At 38.1% G+C, this 23,987-nt stretch overlaps 1 protein-coding gene across 1 annotated transcript in view; it reads left to right on the plus strand.

The window, feature by feature from the left end:
- Nucleotides 1–22,072: 22,072 nt before the first annotated feature.
- Nucleotides 22,073–23,987, plus strand: part of IGLON5 (IgLON family member 5) — a 1,615,534-nt gene continuing 1,613,619 nt past the window's right edge. Inside the window, exon 1 of the mRNA XM_044079340.1 lies at nt 22,073–22,321. Within this exon, the coding sequence (XP_043935275.1) occupies nt 22,073–22,321 (249 nt within the window). The remainder of the gene's footprint in view (nt 22,322–23,987) is intronic.

The following is a 23,987-nucleotide window of genomic DNA, read 5'->3' on the forward strand; positions in this document are numbered from 1 at the left end:
TTTATAGAGGGCACAATCTGTAGTGCAGAAGACGAGCAAAGCAGTACCACAATTCATCGGCAATTGGACAGCTGGATGTGACTACAGTGTTGAAAGTAAGGATTTCCCAAGAATCTGATTGACATAGCTACAGCTCTAATCGAAGTTCAGCTTAAAAAATAGTATTTATGTAAAACCTACACATCTTCTAAAATTGGAAGCGCAATAACAAGTTCATTCTCCCCAAATGCTGTTCAGTGATGCAAGACTTCATAATGTCCATTTCATTATATAAACCTTCATGCAGAGTACACCTCTCCTTTCCATTGGGTTCCTATCAGCTGATCACATTTTCAGAGACTTAAAATACATATGGTCGAGACCATATGATCAAGTTTTTGGAAACTCAAAGCTTTTGAATGGAGATTGCAGTATAGTGCATATCATGAAATGTACCCTTTTTCTTAACTGTAGTGGGATCTCAGAGATGGCATATAAATTGCAGGGTTTGTGTTCTTCTGATGTTCGAGTTTTCAGAAACTTGATCATATGGCCTCGACTGTATGAATTTCGAGTTTCTGAAAACTTGATCATCTGATGTAGACCTCCTTTCCATTATATTCTGATGAATGCAGAGTTAATATACAGTACAAGGCAGTAAATACTGTTTGCATTGGAAGTTAGGTGATAGCTTCTGCCTGTTATAGACATTGTAGAATTCTGAGTATTGTAGACATCTTTATTTAAAAATGTTGTTCACTGTTTTTCCTTCTATGTCAGATGCCAACTTTAGATGATAGCGTAGGCTCTGCTACAGCTCACATTATTAAAATTATTGTACTTCAAGCATTTAAATTTGATGTGTGCTACTTTTTTCTGCTTACACATTGTTACAAGCATGTATCTACTTTTGTCTCCGGGTTCTTTATAAAAAAATTGTTCAGCCATTAGGGTCACCCCAATATACCTAAATATGTTGCGAGTGTATAGAAAAGAAAACACCAGTACATGTAGAGTGTATTCATACTGTCTGAATACAGAGAAGGCCAACTTGGCCTGACTACATTGACAGTTTATTGTCCTATTTGATAATATGTGGATCATGCTAGCCTGTAGTTCCTGTATCTCCAACTGACATAAGGATTCATAAACATCTGCCTCAGAAATGTTTTAAGTTCATCACTTTTTAACATATTATGTTACTTTTTGAAAGACTATACTATTCACTAATTTATGTTGAAAAACAACCACTTCATTTTCTGCCATGAGTTATCTGCCTGTATTTTTAAATGTGCCATTTTTGCAGTTGTACAGCTCTTTCTTTGAAACGCGGTACCTATTTAGCTCACAGATTCATTATAAACATGTATTTCAGGTTATTCCATCTGCTGTCTTTCAGCAAAACTTTGCATGCAGACCTTTTTAGTTTCTGTTATTATGGATTTTGGAGTTTTGTTTTACTTACCCTTCTTTCATCAGTCCTGTCACACTCCTTGAAAAAGCCAACATTTCTAGTAATGCGCAATGACATAGAAAATGAATCATACCAACCGTCTATAAAAGCGGTAGTATTTTTCTAGTTTTTCTTCCTTTTAGCATGCAAAGAGGTTCAGTCTTTTGTTTCCTTGTTGTGGTGTCTCTTCTTAATCACGAACTTTCACTTTTATATAACCTCAGATAGTGTTATGTTTACTTCCAGAATCTCTTTGCTCTTTAGTCATTGCTGCAGGTCCGAATAATTTTTGTTTACATTAAATTTAAGCCAGTGCCCTTTATCAATTTGCTTGAACTTGTAAAATTATTCATTGTTTCTAAAAATTATTGGGTTTTACTCTGAGATCAGTAGTATATCATCATGTAGTATGTATATGTCTGTTTCTTCTTCTAAACATTCTCAGCATAGTTACATATGCATTGTAAGTGCTGGATCTAGTAAAGATACCCGCAGTATCCCATCACTAACATTTTCATCTGAAAGGTATCTACTTAGTGTATGTGTGTCCTGTTGTCTAACATGCTATTTACTCATGTTATTAGCCAAGGATCCATTCAGAGTTTTTTTTTTTCACTTGTGACTTATGAACAATGGATATGTCCATCTTGCTGTTTACTACTACATTTAAGAACAATTACACATTTTCTGTTTGTTTGCAATGGCTTATTCACCTTTCATTTTTTTCTGTGCTGGTATAACTTTGGTGGATTTGAGTGGAATTCCTAATTGTGCATCAGCAGTTAGCCATGCCTTGTACAGACACAATCAAATAGAAAGAAAATTTTACTTAAAAAACACCCTTAAAACTGTACCTTGTAGCATAGGGGGTGTAGAGCAGCTACCTTGCACATGGATAAGCTTAGAGCAGATAGTTTGCATGTTGAGTAGCACTGCCACTATAATTTAATTTTATGTAACACAGTATATTCACCAGCCGAATAGAGCACCCTTAGTAAGCTTCTGTTAACCCTCCATTTGCACCCCCCATTATCTTGCCAAATTACAAGTCCAGACAACATGGGTATAACATTTCCAAATGTCTCTGTATCCAGTCTGATGGATACGGGCATCTTGACACAATGTAGCGATCATCGTATGTTCACAGACAACCACTTAATCTTTAAAGAAACAGACACAGTATGTAAGAGATGTACATACATACAGTGTGTAACAGATATACATGCACAATTACACTGGAGGCAAAAATCCATACAAACAAAAGTGATAAAAACCCACTACTCCCACCACACATAGAGCTCACAGCACACATAGTCCAACTTATGCTGAGGAACTTATATCAAGTCTTTCCAACCCCCAAAGACCTCCTAATCTTACCAACTGCAAAACTTAATACTCAGCAAACAAAAAAGCAATCACCAAAAGCAAAACCTAGCACCTCACATTCAAACGCACCAAGTGTAGCACCAAAAACAAAGCCCATAAAGCAAACATACATGCCGCCCAGGACTCTAGTCATAAGGGATTCCATTGTATGATGCACTGATGCTCCACTCACCAGGCCAAAAAGGGAAGATAACAGTCAGTTACCTATCTGAAGCCAGGATCTGCCAAGCTGTGCACACACTCAAGTCATTGCACTACAAGTACTAGTATGATTCAGTTATATTCCATATAAGTGTAAATGACCTGAAACTTACCTCCCTAGACTGTATGAAGAGATAAATTATTAATCTCTTAGAATGTGTATCAAGCTGGTGTGTACCTTCACCAACTATGATGAAACAATATGTATGGAAGATAATAGATTTCCATAATTGTCTTAGTGTCTGATGTCATTCTAGGGGGATATAATATTTGTCAGCATGCATGGAAGGACATGGTTATCAAACCACATTGCTTTGCTAAGGATGGTCTATACCTGTCCCCCTAGGCTTCCAAATACTGGCCAAAACTTTATTTTACCCCAGAGAGCCACTTTTAGGCAATGCAAAATTGACAAATCTTCTGATATAGGAAATTCAGCCCAAGGGAACTATGATGTGTTACTGCTTAATACCAGTAGCTTAAACAAGAAACTCCACACCCTACAAGCTCTATTCACCCTGGAGAATGTAGACATCTGTGCTATTACCGAGAAATGGTTTAAAGCTGCAGAAAGTACTCCGGCAATGCAAAGTTTCAGTGTGTTCTGCACATTTACAAAATCAACTACATAGACATGAACTAGAGGTGGAAGAGTCTTGATCTACAAAAACAAACTGCATGCTTCTGTCTAGGTTAGTTAGACAGGATGATGTGCTGCAGTTTTTCCAAGTGAATATCACCATAGACAGCGTACCATGCCATATCCTAGTAAGCTATAAATCACTGTAAGTCAACCTCTGTGTCCCAGGAAACCTATAGCTCACACTTAGAACTACTGGAGACACTAACCATTCAATCAAATACCCTACTCATACGGGACTTACTACCCTTCTATAGACTGGAAACCTACATGGCCTTAAATTTGCAGACACAGAGATTACTAGACTTTGGAAACAAAAACACCCTTGACCAGATAGAGCACATACACACTAAAAGTTCTAACATACAGGTCTTGGCAAAAACAGATATGGGAGAATGCTGCCCCACCCAAGTGTCATGTCCTCACTGGTAAATTCTGATCACAAATCTGTCTCCTTCAAAATAAAAATCAACTCTGTAATCCCAGTAACACCTGTAACAGTTAGGAATTATTCCAAAGCAGACTACCTCTTACTATGTGATAGTCAGTCAAACTTTAATATCCCTCCTAATCCAGAGTTCACAGCAACCCATGTAGAATTGTTTACAGAGATTCTATAGAACCATGTAAATGGCTTTAAATAGGCTGCTGTACCTACAAGAAGTAAGCCCAACCCAAACTCTAAAACAAACCAGACTGGTGGAATCCTAATCTAAACTGGTTATACAACAAAATAAAAAAAACATGGCTGAAATCAGGAAGGGTAACTCCGAAAAAAAGATACAAATTCTGTCATCAAACCAAATATGCAACTTAGAGGACTAATTAAGTCCAACAAAGCTGATATCAAGATCAAGATAGCACCCCCTCAGGCAAAAGCCGCTACAAGACCTTTTACAGCTATGTCTGAAACCTCAAAGGCAGCACTCCAAACTTGTGGTTTATATGTGAATGGGATCCAAGTTTCTTGATCTCTGCTCAAGAAAATGGTTATAATTTGAAATCTATCAGAAGTAACTCTAGAATTTCTCTGTATTTCTGATTTTGCAGTCACATTAAATGCTGTAATTTTGTTTGGTTTGTTGCATTTGACTAAATGGAAATAGTTTTGCTTCATCTACACAATATATTATAAAAATGTGTTATCATATTTAAGAAAAAAACAATGCCACCAGCATAAGGTGTTTTATGAAAAAGTACTATCAACTTCTACACTAGTGTAGTGGTTAAAATTTGCTCACACCTCCAAGGTGCAGGATTCAAAACTAATAAAGATCATTTACACTCTATTATAGTGAATACCACTTCTCAGGAATCATATTCTTCTCCACATAAAGCAAAGTATACATCTAACTCTATTCAAGTATAATGTGGACAAATGGATGGGAAGCCAAGTGTTGTCCCCTGATTTGGCAACTTTGTCCCTTATGGTTAGGGGGTAACATGTAAATTGGGCTATGCATACATAAAATGCAATGGTCCTGGGTTATTTTTACTTTTCAAATGCAAGGGCTAAAAACGTCCGAGGAATGCAGGGTAAAATGCAAGGGCTAAAAACGTCTGAGGAATGCAGGGTACGGCTTCTAAGGATCCTCATCATCATAGCCTAATAAATACATGCAAACCTAATTGTTTATTTTTAAGTAGACATTTTATTCAGTGTGCTACATTTTCAGTGAGTACTTCTCGATGGATACTACAAGTCATATCTTCCTATCATGGTATTCCCATCAGCTGTATAAATCTGTATACATTTTGTTCTATTGAAAGTTTACTCTGACAGTTTCATTTATGAAACAGACATTGCAGTGGTATGCGTGAGCTTTGGGCAACTAAGAGCACATCCACTTGTGTTCAAATAACTTGGAAGTTCATATGTCTCTACAAGTGAACCATCATTTTACATGATGTGAAGAAAACCTGAAAAGACAGCTCCACCAACCAGTCAAGTTACTTTTCACAGTTGTTTTTCCTCTTATAATATTACCTTGATGAAGTTTGCTACCTAAAAAGTCAATACATTTCATTTATTTAAACTTTGGTTTATACCCACACTTTTGAAGAAAATGCCAACTTTTCCTGCTCAGATTGTCTGTTTCTGAAAGAGTTTGGATTAGCTGTTAGCGTGTGTAATATGCGGTATCATACTTTTTCTGATTGTATTATTGGTTATTTTTTGCTTTGCTTTTATGTCCTTATAATGTGGCTTGTTGAAATTAATAATGTTATAAAGTACATGCATGCATATGTAGTAAAACTCTTCTGCAAAGTTAGTTATTTGATACATTTTACATGAGTAGTACAGATCAGTTATACTGCAAGACTACATTCAGAAACCTGGTTAGTGATGTGCCATTTTATCTACACAAGCGTGGAATGCTAGATGTTGCTTGAAACTGCATTATTAAGTGAATGTAGTTGCATCTCAGATGACTGGCAAGTGCTCAGGTTGCCATGCAAATTTGTAAGAACCTGCAGAGGCTGACTATATATCAAAAACATGTCTAGGAGAGCATTTAAATGTACCATAAAAGGCTTTTTAGTGGGATAATTAGGTATGTCATCATATCAACAAATGTGACAAATATATGCATATATACAAAGACAGATAAATATATATTTTCTAGGGACCTGGGTAATATATATATATATATATATATATATATATACAGATGGGTCCCCTTCAGGTGGTTGAACTTTTAAAAGCTCGACTTTCATATGGCTGAGACCATATGATAAAACTTTTAAAAGCTATATACATATATATATATATATATATATATATATATATATATATATATGTATATATATATATATATATATATGTGTGTGTGTGTGTGTGTGTGTGTGTGTCTATATGTAATATATATTGATTTTATTTTGTTTTATTCAATTTGGTAAGTGGGTAGAACACTGATCCACATGGACCTACTTCAGTCTCAGCCAAGATAAATAATGACAGTAGAAAAACAAGTTAACTAGATGTGTTATGAATGCAAACAAAATGTGTGAAGATAGCAGTGAATTAAAAACAGCACTAATAAATAAAGTACAATGTACAGGGGACAACAGGAAGCAATGGTTAGAGTAAGGAGGAAAGAAGAGGAGACTGAAATACTGAAAGGACTGAGCAGAAAGTGTAAAAGGTAGTAAAAGTAAGGTAAGAGTACATATTAATTACAATAAATATCATGTGGAAGAGATGCCACATATTACTGCAGGGAAATGATGCAAGGAAGACAATGGTGCCTGAGCGGTGAAGGAGACAGGGGTTGGATTAGGTGATGTGTCCAGAGTTAAAGCATTTGCAAATTGACCCAGTCTCGAGTACATGAATGATGGGTACAAGACAAGCTCTTTATGATTATTAGGAATTGATTCCCACAGTTTGAATCCTTGGATGGAGAAAGCATGGTTACTGCAGTGAAGTCTAGTTGTAGGACATTGGAAAAGTGGACCATTTTAGAACCAGCCTTGATGGAGTTGCTGCATATCTACAACAACTGGAAAAGCCACAGAAATACCTCACAAAGAGGATTACCGGCCTCAAACAGATGCCCTATGCCAACCATCTCAAAAATCTCCAGCTTTGCGCCATCACATAGCGCCTACTCAGAGGCGATCTCTGCCTAACATACAAAGCTATGTCAATCTCAGAGCTGTTGGACATGCTCCACTTAAATAAATCCCAGTCCCTCTGAGCTACATGCTCTAGGGCCCTAAACATTGTCACCACAATAAACAGAACATGCTGGAGGGATAGATTCCTGTCCCAGAGACTTCCCATAATCTGGAACAAACTACCTTTCTATATCAAACAAAGCTCCTCATTAGCACTCTTCAAGAAAAATCTTGATGATTGGATGGGAAATAGGAAATTCATCCCGGGGATTACTTCTGTGGCTCTGCTTGACAGTGGCACAGGAAAATAATTTTCCTGGGTGGTGAAAGCCAGGGTACCTTTTTGGCTAGGCTTATATAGGCCCTAGGGCCAATAGCCTAGTACCTACCTATGAACCTATGAACCCACATGCAAGGCCTTAACCTGGTCTGTAACATTAATAGAACTTGTTGGCGGGATAGATTTCTGTCCCAAAGACTCCCCAGTCTGTGGAATAAACTCCCTCTCCATGTAAAGCAAAGTACGTCTCTAGATCTCTTTAAGATGAACATGGATGACTGGATGGGAAACAGAAAATATACCCCTGGGATCTCACCTGTGTCCCTGCTGGGTAGGGGAAACAGGTCCTGACTTTTAGGAAACATGGGCAAAATTCTTGGCTAGGCTTATAAGGGCCTCCAGGCCACTAGCCTAGCATCATCCTCTGAACAACAGTGGTTCAGACATCTTAAGTTGTAAATCAGGAGATGTCTGATGAGGTTGTAGATAAGGGAAGGACCAGTATGTTCTTTGAAGAGCCTGACGTGTTGGGATTGAAGGAGCAGGTTGGCATATTACTGGACGTGTAGCCAGTTGCCTTTATAAATCATGATGCAATGACGCTCATTTTTAGAAAGAGGATAATGAAACAGCAGGTAGAGTTGCTTAATCTTTGAATGGTGGAGGATTGTTTCTTGGATGTTGTTCCAACCAGTGGAAGTCTATATTCAAGCTGTGCTGGCAGAATACCTTTACCTATGGCATTACCGGTTGGTCTGGAGAGAGGTGGGGACACTTTATAGGACCAAAATAGAGGGGAATTTTTTTCCTTATGTGTTCTAAGTGAAGGTGAATGTTCAGTGCAGGAGCAAGTCATATACCAAGATATTTGAAAGAGATGACTTGATCAGTGAGGATGTCAGGATGGTCATGGATAAGAAGTGGTTGAGAGTCATTTAGGGGAGGGACCAAACAGCATTGTTTTAGTTTTGGAAGTGTTCAGAATTAGCTTTTTGTCATTAAGCCATTTATTGTAACAAAGGAAGTTACCTGGTTGTTGTATGGCTGAAGAGGTCAAGCTTATGTGAAAAAAAGACCATGTCATCACCATAAAGTAAGAGAAACTGAACAGAGAAATACCACATGGAAAGATAATTTTTAAACCCAGGAAGTGTATCTGGGCTAATTCCAATTTCAGTTAGGTGATCTAATGAAGTGTTATGCTGAACCAGATCAAAATATCTGGTGAGGTTAATAAAGATGGCTCCAGTGAAGAGGCCTTTATCCATAGTCAGGAGGATATTATCAGTAAGTGTCTAGAATGCTGCAGAAGTGCTCCTACCAGCCCAAAAACATTCTGTTTTGAGGATAGTAAATGATATCATGAGACGTAATGAATGAATTGACTGTAAACTATTTTTGAAGGATTTTACCATGCGTGGAAAGTATGGAGATGGGCTGGATTATTTATTTTTTTGGGGGGGTAGATCCAATCTCTGACATGTTTAGAGTTAGGAAGATATTTTATCTATCTCTCTGTATATGTGTGTGTTCATATACATATATATATATATATATATATATATATATATATACATATATATATATATGTATATATATATATATATATATATATATATTTATATATATATATATATATATACACACACACACACACACACACACACACACACACACACACACACACACACACACACACACACACACACACACAGTCTATTTTTTGTTTTGCTTCCCTAAGTTTATTCTCACTTTGAAGTCACTGCATGTTGCAGAATGAGCATTCATTCACAGACACTGTTAAACCTGGCTCACTCTTCTTTCCAAGAAGATGCAAAACTGGAACAGTTAGTAAGTACTAACATACGAGCAGTGACATCTCACTCACACTAAACAAAATTACCAAACAGGAACCCTTCCAGACAGTCTTAATGACCATCTCGCAATTTTCCTGCTGTGCAAATGTACCATACCCATAGTATATAGACAAGTCAGAGATGATTGTAACTTAAATATACAAGAACTTAACAGTACTCTAAAACATAGTAACTGGAATCCACTAAAAACCCTTAACTTAGACCAGGCAGTGAACTACTTTAACAATATACTCACCAATGTACTTGACAGACTTGCACGCATTAAAAAAATTAGAGCCAAAGCAAACTATGCACCATGGCTTACAAGGGAAACTAGAGCCATACTAAAACCTAGGGACAAGGGAAACTAGAGACATACTAAAAACTAGGGACAAGGGAAACTAGAGCCCTACTAAAAACTAGGGACAAGGGAAATTAGAGCCCTACTAAAAACTAGGGACAAGGGAAACTAGAGCCCTACTAAAAACTAGGGACAAGGGAAACTAGAGCCCTACTAAAAACTAGGGACAAGGGAAACTAGAGCCCTACTAAAAACTAGGGACAAGGGAAACTAGAGCCCTACTAAAAACTAGGGACAAGGGAAATTAGAGCCCTACTAAAAACTAGGGACAAGGGAAACTAGAGCCCTACTAAAAACTAGGGACAAGGGAAACTAGAGCCCTACTAAAAACTAGGGACAAGGGAAACTAGAGCTTACTAAAAACTAGGGACAAGGGAAACTAGAGCCCTACTAAAAACTAGGGACAAGGGAAACTAGAGCCCTACTAAAAACTAGGGACAAGGGAAACTAGAGCCCTACTAAAAACTAGGGACAAGGGAAACTAGAGCCCTACTAAAAACTAGGGACAAGGGAAACTAGAGCCCTACTAAAAACTAGGGACAAGTCTTGGAAGACTTTGAAGAGGGAAAATACTAGCTCAACCAAACAAATTTACCTACAACTCCGAAATCAGGCCAAAAACCAAACCAAACCCGACAAACAAAATGACTTCCTTAACATACAAAACAGGCCCCCCAAAAGTTTTGTCATGCCATAATCACCCTTTTAAAACCAGGCAAAATATCCACTCCCTCCCTGAACGCCACCAAGGACAAGAAGGACATTGCCTCACAATTTAACCACCATTTCACAGAGTCCATCTTAACACTATCCTCCAAATTATCCAAAAACAAACCCCCATACAACCCAACAAAATGCCCTTACAACATTCCTCCCCTTTCTTGCACACCCATTCCCACCTCCACAATCCAAAAACTCCTCCTTAAACTCAAACCTACAACCCTTGCTGCTGACAACTTAGCAGCCAAGTTCCTAAAAATAGCTGCCAAATCACTATCCTACCCTATCTCCATCCTTATCAGCCGCTCCATACAAGAAGCCTATGTCCCCCAACTCTGGTAAATATCCTACATCATCTGTCTTCACAAAGGAGGAAACCCATATGAATACCCAAACCATCGCCCCATTGCCATTTTATCACCATTGTCAAAAATACTTGAGAGATGCATTCACTCTCAAGTAATGAAATTCCTAAACTCAAACAATCTGCTATCTCCCACTCAGTTCCAACAACACCATAGTACAACCACAGCTCTGTTCTCCTTCACAGATTTGGCCAACCAACATAGAAATAAAAATAAATTTGTTTTTGCCATATTTTTAGACCTCTCCAAGGTAATTGACATGGTCTCACACTCTTTGCTACTTGACTCCCTAACCTCCCAATCTTTCGCACCCACCACTATAACCTGGTTCAAAAGCTACTTGTCAGATAGGCAGCAATTAGTCCAATGGCAAAGCACATTATACCCCTTTCTCCCTACTAAAAGAGGCATTCCACAAGGCTCAGTATTAGGCCCACCTCTTTTCTCCATATTTACCAATAACCTCCAACAACCACATAGGAAGCTTCACTCATACAGTACACCAATGACTCTACTCTAATCTGTTCTGCCCCAACTATTGCAACTCTTCAAAAATTGACCCATGATCTATTTAGTCCTGTGGAAAAATGGATCTCACAAATCTATCTTATCCTGAACCCTAACAAAACCAAATTGCTACTCTTCACCCCATACAAAACTATATCAAACCCTCTATCCTTTACTATCTCTGCTAATAATGGCACTATTATTTCTCCTTCCAATCATACCAAACTCCTAGGAGTGGAAATTGATAAAAATCTACTCATTGATGTCCATGTCTCTCAGACAATCAAAAAAGTACATAAAAAATGGGAACCCTGTATAAGCACAAACAATCCCTCTCTCGACAAGCACAGGTTACCCCAGCCCAAGCTCACCTTTTATCCACTCTTATTTACACTTTACCCATTCTTACCCACCTCAGAAAACTTGACCTGGATAAACTTGAATCATGTTATAACAAAGTTGCTAAGTTCGCCAGTAGCTCTACCTTTAGAGCCCACCACTGTCAGGCATTGCAGGAACTACAATGGCTTGAATTTCCCCAACTCCTAAACTACCACCAACTAGTCATTGCATATAATATAACAAAACATCCTGATAAAACACCAGCTCTAGACCAACTTCTTTCCCGCTATATCTATAACACTAATCGTCCTCTACGCTCTTCTGACAAATTCCTCCTCAGTGTCTTAAAGGCAAACAACTCTGCAGGTAAAGCCCTGTTCTCCCACACCATAGCTAAAACCTGGAACAACCTTCCCTCTACTCTGAGCTCTGCTTCCTCCATAACTCTCTTTAAAAATTCCCTTAAAACACACCTACTAAATAACTGGTTGTGCCCATGCATCACAGAAGTCCATCAACCTCTGCCCTCATACCTATTGCTTCTCCTCCTATTCTCATCCTCACTGTAACATACATTACAGTCTTGGATCAAAATACTACTGATGAAAAGTACTGGGATGTAATTTACTAGTAACCATTTATAATTATTACTGTTTGTTTCAATTATGTACCATGTCTTTGCATTGTATATATATTTTACTTTATATATTTTTTTTCATTTTATTTTTATTTTATTTGTTTCTCTGATGTACACTGATATTTTACTTTCTTTGTTTGTACTTTTTACTTATTGTTTGAGCTTTTTCTCCCTGGGCCTCCACTGAGAGTGGATCTATGCCCAGTCAGACCATCCCGGTTAACAAATGTAAAATAAAATAAATAAAAATACCTATGTAAAATAAATAAATGTGATATGTGCCTTTGACAACTTAAGTTGCTGTGCATAAGCAGCTATGGCATAACCTAGGTTGATCCATGCAGTGACCATACACCCTTTTGAGCAGCTTATTGTTAATGCTGGTCCCGGTAGATCAATAAAAAACATTGGGCCAGATTCCAAAAGAGTTGCTGTTGGAGTAAGTCTTCCCCGATTCTAAAAGACCTGTTCTTAGTGTGACTTACTTCAATATAAGGTCTATTTATAAAGATGCTTGCTACATGGGCAAGATTCAAAAACATGCTCTCAGAGAAAGAGAGTGCAAGTCCTTTGGAATTTTGTGCATTGACAGTGTAATAGTCTAAAAAGGCATGAAAAGTTACTACTGCTACCATAAGTAAACTCAGTTATCCTACATCAGTCTAGCTATTGTAGTAAAAACGTTTTAGTAGAAAAGTTAATTTTCCAAAAGATACTTACTACTATAAAGGCTTAAATGATAAATATTAATACCCTTCTTCTAACATATATATTTACGTCAGTAGTACTTTACTATTAACAATATTTAGCTGCCTATAAGACTAAGCAAGCCAACTAAATGGCCCTCACCACTAGGTCAGATTCCAGTAATATGTGTAATAATGCTAACAACATGTCTTCTAAAATAAAATGTATCTCTATTAATCATGATATAGAGAGTGCTGAGCGTTACCTATATATTTAGCTACTTTCTTAAAAAAAAAAATCAACATTGTTGCTTACTACATTTTTGTAATATAGCCTTTTGTATTCCAGATCTTAATCATTTATTTCAAAATGATAAATATTTTGTGAAGTTTAAGAAAATTTTATTCTTACTTCATTACTGCTTAAGATCATATTATTTTTCCTTTCTTCAGCTGTACTTTTATAACCTGTGAAATCTTGCATTTGCGCTCGTGTCATAGCTAAAAAAGATTTGTGGTAAACAAGCAAACAAAAAATAAAATAAAATAAAATGCAGACGCAAACTATATAGTATGATTTTACCATGTTCTGAGGATGCAAAATGCATTTTGGAAGTAAAGTAGAGGAACTGCAGAAGAAAATCCTTGAGTTTACAAATACCTATTCAGTCTGCACCTGTGCATTGTTTTTGAAATTTGCAATAACATTTGACTATTTAAAAGAAATAGAAGAAGAATCCAATTTCACATTGTGACTACAGATCAGCAGGCATGCAAAAGTAGTAGCAAAAAGAGGTTATACAAGTGTGTGAGGTTAGAGTATAAATGCAATGAAACTAAGAATTAGGAAGACATGCTCTAGGTAGGTTGGACACTCTAAATTGGTCCTAGGTGTGAGTGATGCGTGTGTGTGACTTCTGTGGAAGGTTGGGCGCCGGGCTGGCAACTCAACACTGTAAAACTCCACTGCCAAACAGGAATTCCCTTCTGAATAATGAAATATCTTAATAAGTAACTGATTGATCCCAAATGATCAACAACTATATCTGAAACATTACACTGCACAACAGCAATACAATGTTTTGAGCTCTTCTTGTTAGCTGTAATTTTATCTTTATGTGTTGTCAGACATAATAACACAAATAAAAGCTTTACCAAAAAAAACCCAAAAAAAACACAAAATGATTGGGAAAATAAAGAATTTTGTGCATTCAGTAGTTTGGAAATTTTTGTTTGGGAGGGTTTTGGGTTTGGATGCACTTTCTGTTTTGTCCAAGGAAAAATCTGGTTAGATTCCAGAGCATGATATCATAGAAAAAAAAATAGAAATTTTGTACATAACTTTTATACTTATTTTATTTGCAGCCAATTATCTATCTGCATGATTAGATGTGTGACTGCATATCTTTCTTAAACTGGCTCCAATATGCTGTTGAATTTTAGTTCCATTGCGAAATATGATTTGGAAATGAAATTATTTTCACTGATAGTGGTACACATGTGGCAGTCACTGCGTTGCTGTTGTTGCTTACACATTCATATTACAATGACATGTATTTTGCACATTTAGTTGCTTGGTTGGGCCCAGCCCTGTGCTACACTGTCTACTTCAGAACACCTCATCAGTAGACACTGTGCTGTAGGTATTCAGCTGCTTCTTGGTTTAACAAAATTGTACTTCGATCCTATTAATCTTTTCTTGGGAATAATTTCAATGCAGTACCTCTTCTTCAACCATACCTCTCAACTTCTTAGTGCAAGAAATCTGGACAAAGTCATAAATAAAAGGCTCAAAAATAAGGACAATTTTTAAATATTGCTGTTACAAATTTAGAAAGTTGATAGAATAACAGGTTTTACAATAGCATGAATTTTTCTGAAGGATAGGATGTCTGAAACTCAAGTGTCTGTCATTACTTTCCAATGTCAGTCTTTAATGATTTACCATTAGTTTGCCAGAAAACCACAATTTTATGAAAAACAGACCAAACATATGAGAACAAAATCTGGACATTCTGCGAAAATCTGTACAATTGAGATGTATTAACACGAGAAGCTAAGATCAATGTTATACCAACAGCAAGAAGTGACAGAGACTCACAATAAAGGGATGGTGTGCCATTGGGTGTATATTAGAACTGCGAAAGACCTATTCAGCAAATACGTAATCATCAACACCTGTTACGTGAACCGCGAATACACCAAATGCCCTAAACCGCGAAATTCAAAATCTCAAACTGTCATAGTTGTCCAACCCCACCATGCGCTACATACTACCTACCCAAACAAAATAAATAAACCACATACATACACTAACTAAAACCCTACTTCTAACCCTACACTAAACCTTACATACATTACTATCTATGCAGTTACCTTAACCCGCACCCTAACCCTAAGGTCAGTAACTATCACACACTTATCTTACAGAGCTATACCCAAACAAAATAAATAACCCACACACATACATATAACAAAACCCTACTTCTAACCCTACACTAAACCTTACATACATTACTATCTATGCACTTACCTTAACCCACACCCTAACCCTAAGGTCCATAACTATAGCACACTTACCTTACGGAGCTATACCGCAGAAGGGACAACCATGATGATTCGACATTTCAGATTTTGTGGTTCAGGACGATCGGTGTTTTCGTGGTTCGATGTATATGTGTCGACGTTATCGTATTTGGGTAAGTGGACCTTCACGATTTTAATAGGGAACTGTGTCATTTTGGTCCTTTATGCCTGAAAACTGAGATATCCTCCCCCCCTAATCATTACACTTTCCGCATTTAAATCATTCCAGTGGATTTTTCTTATGGAGGGCAACACCTGTCTTAATGATGCAGTCACATGATCGACTGGGTTGGTGGTCTACAGTGTTTCCACTATACCATTACGTTTTATGATTTAGGCTTCCAGCAGGGTGAAAATATTATCAGATTGTACATAGCATAGTAAACTGTGCTGTCAAGAAAACACTTTCCTGCCACTATTGCAGTGTATGCTTTAAAGTATACATTGTACAGCTTGATGTTATAATGGCTGTATCTGGGTCAGCTTAGGTGAAACAAACTCCGAGGCATAAGAATCAATGGCAGCCCCCACTGCCAATCAGTTACCCTCATACCACCTCCAGTACTCTCCATTTTCCCTCCATCGTGTTCTCCTCACACCTCACGCACCGCCACTCTCTTCAGCTTTTACTTCTTTAACATTTTCATCCTAACTGGCCAAGATTGCACTATAATAACTGTGGCCACAAAACAGTGAAATAAATGCAGGGTTCTGGGGTCACTAGGCTCTCAGATGTCATGGGGCTGTAGATGGCAAATTCAGGAGTACTTAGTAGGGTATTGACCTATGAGAATTATTATAAGCATAGGCATACATTCCCACGAAGTTTTTAGTCCTTATAGTTTAGGAACAAGTTTGCCCCTATCCATGAGGGACAAGGATGCTAAACCAGGGTTGAATTTGTGGTTACCAATCCATTCATCCTAATTACACCTGAATCATTAAACAGATGTACTTTTGCTTATGTGGTGAAGAAGTTTATTCCAAAGCAGTGTTTGTTCTTCATATCTGTTCCTCTATCATGTCCTGTTTTTGTTGAAAAAGAGATTTAAATCTCTTGAGTTTTTATGCCTCAGTTGGGTTTGCAAATGTGCAGGTCTGACAGGATAGGCTTATTAGTGGGGCTCTAGAAGCAAAGCAGTGATCACCCCTCAGTAGCCTGTATGATGAAGAGAATAGAATGTGTCCAGTGTTTGGACAGGTAGACTCTGAAGGGTCGTTCTACTCAATAATCATCCAAGTACAAAATGGGCATATTCCAGAACTGGATATCATAGAATGGAATTAGAAGGTGCATTTTAGAAGTTTTCCAACCTCTTGACCCAATTCCTGTCTATACAAAAGTCATGAGTAAGGAAACATCTTTGGTCATTATTGTTCTTCTTTTACAGGTAAAATAACTTGTTCCTATGGCTCACTCTTCAAAGCTGGAAATATAATAGCTCCAATAAATTGAGAAAATGAGTACTTGTTAGGATACATATCTCTTATCTGAGAATAATGCCTTCTTCCCTTCTGCCAACAAAATGATAGCCAGTTTGTATGATCCCATCTGGTTTTATATTGGGGATATGGGTGGGGGGTTAGGTTCATAGGTAGGTACTAGGCTATCTGTCTGAAGGCATATATAAGCATAGCCGGAATGTGTTGGCTTTCGCTGCCCTGTTAGATTAGTTCCCTGTGCCTCTGTCCAGCAGAGCCATTGAAGCGATCCCTGGGGTAAACTTTCTGTTTCCCATCCACTTGTCAAGGTTTCTCTTGAGGAGGGTTAGCGAGGAGCTCTGCCTAATGTAGATTGGAATCTTGTTCCAGAGCATGGGAAGTCTCTGGGACAAGAATCTATCCCTCCAGCACGTCCTATTTATTGTTGTGGTGAGGTTTAGATCCCTGGAGTGTGTGACTCGAGGTGATATGGTTTTCTTTAGGTGGAGAATGTCCATCAATTCTGGGTTGGACATGGCCTTGTATGTCAGGCAGAGATCAACTCTGAGTAGACAATATGCAACCGAGTACAGCTGGAGTTTCTTCACTCGAGCTGCATAGGGCATCTGCTTGAGACCAGTGATCCTCTTGGTGAGGAACTTCTGTGGTCTTTCCAGTTATTGCAGGTGTCTTGTAAGGTACATCCCAAATGGGGCATTGTACTCTATGATGGGTCTGATGAGTGATGCGTAGAGGGGCCCAATGACCTCTTTCGATCTGGATGCAAACCCTTTTGTGATTAGGTGGGTCACATAGAAGGATTTTCTAACCACTTTGGCAATGTGATTATCAAAGGAGAGGTTACTATCTACTTGGGTCCCCAGATCCCTTATTATGTCTTCCATATTTAAGGGGCAACCACCTATGTGGTAGTTTGTGGATACTTTGTTTTTTCCAAAGGGGTGACTATGCACTTTTTGGCATTTAGCTTGAGACCATGGTTTTGACACCAGGTATCTGCCTCAGTGAGACCATTTTGGAGGATGTCTGTGTCAACCGGAGAGTCAATTATAGCCCCTAGTTTGCAGTCGTCTGCAAACTTGTTGAGCCATAGTCCCCCTGTGTTTGCCTGTACCTCTGAGAAGTATCTGCTGAACAGGAGGGGTCCTAGGACTGAGCCCTGGGGAACGCCACTTGTTATAGGTTTAGAGTCAGACCTAGCACCTGCAACTCTTACCATGTGGGTTCTGTCCGTGAGCCAGTTGGCAACCCATCTCATGACCTAGGGGTTTATGTTCAGGTTGGTGAGCTTGTCTATAATACCTGAGTGGGGAATATTGTGGAAGGACTTTGCGAGGTATAGGTAGGCTGTGTGGACCACCTTTCCCTTGTCTATAGCCTTGGAAACTGTCTCAAAGAAGTCAACCAGGCTTTTGAGGCATGATCTACCCTTAACAAAGATGGACTGGGTTGGGTCCAGTGTTTGGAGGTTTCCAATGTCTCTATTAATGACATCCATGATGATGCGCTCAATAGCTTTGCAGACCAAGCTAGTCAGGCTTATAGGACGATAGTTCCCGGAGTCTGTTTTGGCTCCACCTTTGTGGAGTGGAATAAATGTTACTGTGCGTCATTCTGTGGGCGCATAGCCTCTGGCAAGGCTGAATTTAAACAGTGTGTTTAGGTGAGGGGTTAGTTCATCTTTGAGCTCGTGTAGGATGCAGCCTGGGACACCATCCGGTCCCATTGATGCCTTGTTTTTGGCTTTGGAAAGGGCCATTTTAACCTGAGTGTCTGTGATTTCAGGGGCACTACATTCTTCTGGTGTAGTTATGGGCGCTTTTGGGGGTAAGAGGGGGGTGAAATTTGCACTGAACCAGTCTGCCAGGATGTTGGCTATATCAGTTGGTTCAGTGTATTTTGCGCCATTCTGCACTAACTCCGAGCAGATCTGAGAATTGCCACTTAGATTCTTGACATAGCTAAAGAATGCATTGTGGTTACCTTTGGAGTCCATGGCAATTTTTCTTTCGAAGGTAGCCTTGGATGATTTTATGAGGGAACGTAGTTTCTTGCTGATACTGATCAGGGATGTCTTCCCTTCTTGCGATTTTACTCTTTTCTGTACTAGTTTTCTCCTTCTATTGTATAGCTTGTTTAAGTGAAAGTGTGAAAGAAGAAACAGTCACAGTCATATATTTCATGATGTAGCCATCACAGATGTATTTTACATGTTTTAGCTGTTCTGTTCCCAAATGACAGCCAGCTTTATACTTACCAGTATGGTGTTATACTGGGATGATATTAGAAGAATACAAGAGTGACAGTCATAAATTTATTATAAGTTGTTGCCATGCATGCACACAACATTCCTTCTCACACTTACCACTAAAGGGCTGTCACCTTCTATTCACCCAGTGATCTTAGACTGAAATGGTAGGAAAAGATGAAACAGCTGCAGTAATATGTTTCACCATTTTACTGTTGGACATATACAGCAGGACTCCTAACTCTTGTTTGAGTTGGAGGAGCCTTGTCTTTTATAGCATTATCATTGATAACACATACCTTTTTACAATTTGAACTGGGGAAAAGTCTTTGTGTTTATCTATCATTTTTTTTACAGAATAATTGTATTTCTTTTAGGTAATATTTATTTTGGTGATTTATTTTAATTTTTTATTTATTATTATTATTTGTTTATTTTTTGCAGGCATACTTGTCAGTGCCTGTGTGGTCTTTAAATTTGGGAACTGGCAATGTCATGCACTTTTTGTTGTTTTATGTCATGCCCTAATCATGGAAGTCTTTTAAGAGGTAATAGTTCATTTTGAATAGGTAGCATAACATTGTAGATATCCGTGAGTTGTACTGTGGGTTTATCAAACTCTTGTTCTATGGACCTGTTTAAGGCTTCCTATTTGAGCCTTCTGCAAATTTTTGAATGTTACCGATAAGATAAGTTTTACTAGGGGCTTTTGTGGAGGGCAATTTCCGCACATAATGGTAGGTAAGACTTGCAGCAAATTCTTTCTGGCAGGTCTGTGATTGTGAGGTCAAATGCTGCACTTCTGCCTTTAATGGGGTTTGCTCTGATTTTGAGTAAACTGTTTCACTTACATTGTAGGAAAGCATCAATCTGTTGGTGGTAGTTTTTCTTGCGGCCCTTCCATGTTTATTGTAATGTCACCTAATAGTAACAGTTTGTGATTTTCTGCGGTACTAATTATCTGGGTTAGCATATCTGGTTTTGGCTGTGGGGTGTAGGAGAAGACTGTAGCATATAGGTAGCTCCTGTAAGTATTTTGGCATGCTGCTTAATATGAGTTGTGGAGGGATCTGTTTTGTAGTTATTTGATGTAGATTTGCTCTTCAACATTAGTATTTATCTGAGTTGCAGCATCTCCTTCTTAGCTGGTATCAGGTCTATTATCTATGAAACAGTGAAAGTTAAGATCAATATATGAGGAATACAACAGTGGTCTTTTAATCAAGACTCAGATAACAATTATTTTTGGCTTAATTTGATTGATCCAAAGTTCTAGTGTAAACATGTTGTCATTTATACTACATAAATACATATGCCCTGCTACGAGGGTGTTTTTTATTGTGTGCAAATACTCGGTGTTAGGAAGGCAGCCTGGACTGGGTTAGATGCCTCTTGCTTGTAAAGTTGTTAGTGCTGTGACGTTTAATGCAAGTTTCCAGGAATGTGCAATAGCACTAGCAGGTTTCTTTCCAGATTAACTCAACTTAACTAACTTCATACTGTCACATAAGAAAGATAGCTTTGCCCAAGCTTTCGACTTATATTAGGGATATTGTTTATATACTGATTTTTACACTGGTTGTGGGGATAAAAAAGGGAAAAGGTAAGGATCATGACATAAGACTGAGATTGTTTATAAGAGCTAGCATTATTAATGTTGGCACTGCTGATGTATAGATTGTTGGTCTTTATCAGAGTTTTAGTGCCTCCATTAGGTCAGTTAAGAAAAGGTGATGAGAGTTTGCTAGAAAGAAGGGAGCTGAGTATGGTTGTCATAAAATGGAAGGAGAATACAGATGTAGAGAGGAACTGAAATATGACTACATTGTTATAGGAGGAGTGTACAGATGTAGGAAAATGTGATAGCTATGGTATGGTAGGTGGAGCTTACAGGTGTAAAGGAAGTGACATTAGGATGGATGGGAATAGGTGCGGGTTGTATTTTATCTGTAGAGGACAAGGATATACTGATTAAGCATGTTAAACATGTAAAAATACTGTGTTAATGGGAAAGGAGGAAAATGAAAACAAGGCCAGAGGTGATACCTGTTAGCTGACACTGCACTGCCCGTAGGTTGTTATTGCAACTTTGTGATCTCACAGTAGAGCTGAGAAAATGCTTTCACATTAACTTTGCAATGCACTAAGTGCTCCCATACATATGAAAGGTATAGCTTGTAGACAGAAAGATTTTATTTGATTTATTTTAGTTGTTAGAAAGGGATATATTTTCGACAAACAAACTGTAGCCATCCAAAGGGGCCTAGTCAGCTGTAATTCAGACTGCAGAGAGGACAATCCAGAGCTTATCTGAAACAATTCTATGTTTATTTGCGATTGACTGTGCAACTGCCTGGTAAGAGAAGATTAATTTTGTTCTATAGTTGATTTTTACCTTTATTTTTCGCTGTTTGTAGGATGAAAGAAATAGTTTGCACACAGGAAGATTTATTTATTTTTGTTGCTATACCTCTAATTTTCATTGTAGTAAGAAAGCGATTTTAGACAGGCAAACTCTAGCCATCTGAAGGAGGTTAGTCAGCTATAATTTCACACAGACTGCAGAGAGGAAAATCTAGAGTTTATCAGAAATAATCCTGTGTTGGTATATGATTTTTATTGATCCTTACTGTTATAATGAAATGTGACTGCAAGTGAAAGTGAGTGTCACATACCTGTAAACTGTCCAGATTTTTGCATTTTGTCCACAGTTTTGTGTCATACTTTTGATCTTTTCCTCATAAAATTATTTTTTTAGGCAATGAAAAGAGTTAATAAGCCTAACGGTGAAGAAGCTGCTAACTTTGTAACAACTGATAGAACAGGTGTTGCTGAATTAGAAAATACAGATAATGCAGATCTGACTAAAAGAGATATACTTGTAACAGGAGACTCAGTTATTAGAGGAACTGATACTTACATTTGTAGAGAAGATGATGGACATCAAATAGTATTATGCTTGCGAGGAGTGAAAGTACAGGATGTGATGAAGGCCTTAGAATGCTTTAATGTAAGGAAGCATGGAGTTGTTTTTATTCATGATGATAGAAATGATCTCATTTTGCAATGACTCTGACTCTTATGTGGGAACTTACAGACCTCTTAGCACAGCTTATACAGGTGTTAGGATAGATTTTTCACAAATCACATACGGAAAGTGGAGTCAGGACACCAATAATGAAGAGATTTTTTTTTTGGTAATTACCTACATAAAAAAAAATGTCCCATTTAAAAAAGAAGGAAATGTGCAAAGTATTAAACCCTAATTTGGGACACACATTTTAGAGAGTATGGTGTGCACTTTTCTAGAGAAGGCAATATAATTTTTCTGTGGATATATTGCAATATTTGACAAAGCAGTATTTTTGCCAGGCCAGAAATGTACCAGTTCACATAACAGGTTCATAGGTTCTTAGGTTTACTCTAGGTTAATGAACACAAGGGTCTTTGTAAGCCTAGCCATGCAACCCAACACAGCTGAGTTCCACAGGGTATGTTAGTAAAGCGGTAACTAAGGTTTATGTTGGGGGGGGGGTTACATTAGTTGGGGATTAATTTACTTACTTTTGACCTCAGTCTGTCTGTCTGCAATGTGGGGGCCAGACAAGGAGTACATTTGCAATTTTTCATCCAATCAGCGAGGTTCCTTTTGAATAAGATCAGAGGTGAACTCTGCTTCAAGTAGATGAGGAAATTATTCCATAGCACTTGGATCCTTTGAGGCACATAACAGTCACTCCAACATGTTCTATTTATGTCACAGACAAAGTTCATTTCATGGATCTAATATTTCTAGTGCTGTTGGTTTTGTGGATGTGCAAGAGATCTATCAGAGCTAGATGTTACCTGTAGGACAGTGATACAGCCTTAAGGCAGTCAACTGCCTGGTTGGGTATATGCCAAAGGGAGCATTGTACTCATTAGACCCAGATGCCACATCCTTGCTTATGAGTTGGGTAACATACAATGATTTTCCTACTATCCTTGCTACATGTTGCTGAAAGGGCAGATTACTGTCTACATATGTTCCCAGATCTAGTCAACTCTCAGGGGTGTTTTATCAAAGGAGTAATTAACTTGGGTGGACAATTTCCTAAAAGGCAGTATAATGCATTTCTTTATGTTTAGCTTTAATCTGTAGCTTTGGCACCAGTCATTTAATTTTGTTACATCATTTTGTAAGATATTGTTGTCACGGGGGAAGTCTACGATAGCTCCCAATTTACAGTCATCTCCAAACTTATTGAGACAGGGGCATTTAAAATTAACCTTTAATTCTGAGAAGTAGATGTCAAACAGGAGTGGACCCAACATGGAGCCCTGAGCTGGTTTGCTGTTATCTGGTCACCTGGTGGACATGATCTGCCCAATTCTGACTTTTTGGGTTCTATATGTGAGCCAGCAAGCAATCCAGTGAGTTGTATAGTGATTTATTTCTAGTTCTAAAAGTTTGTCAACAATACTTGAGTCGGGATGTATCAAATGCCTTGGTCATGTCAAGGTAGGCGTTATGCACTGTTTTCCCCTCATCCATAGACTTTGCAACCCTCACAAAGAAGTCTACCAGGTTAAGTAGACAAGGCCTTTCCTTAACACAGCCAAACTGGGATGGGTCTAGTGTCTGTAGGGTGCCAGTGTCCTTGTTGATAATTTCCATGATAACTCATTTCATAGCT

This window comes from Protopterus annectens, chromosome 8.part0 (assembly GCF_019279795.1).
Source record: "Protopterus annectens isolate FY-2018-M chromosome 8.part0, PAN1.0, whole genome shotgun sequence".
Classification (NCBI taxonomy): Eukaryota; Metazoa; Chordata; order Ceratodontiformes; family Protopteridae; genus Protopterus; species Protopterus annectens.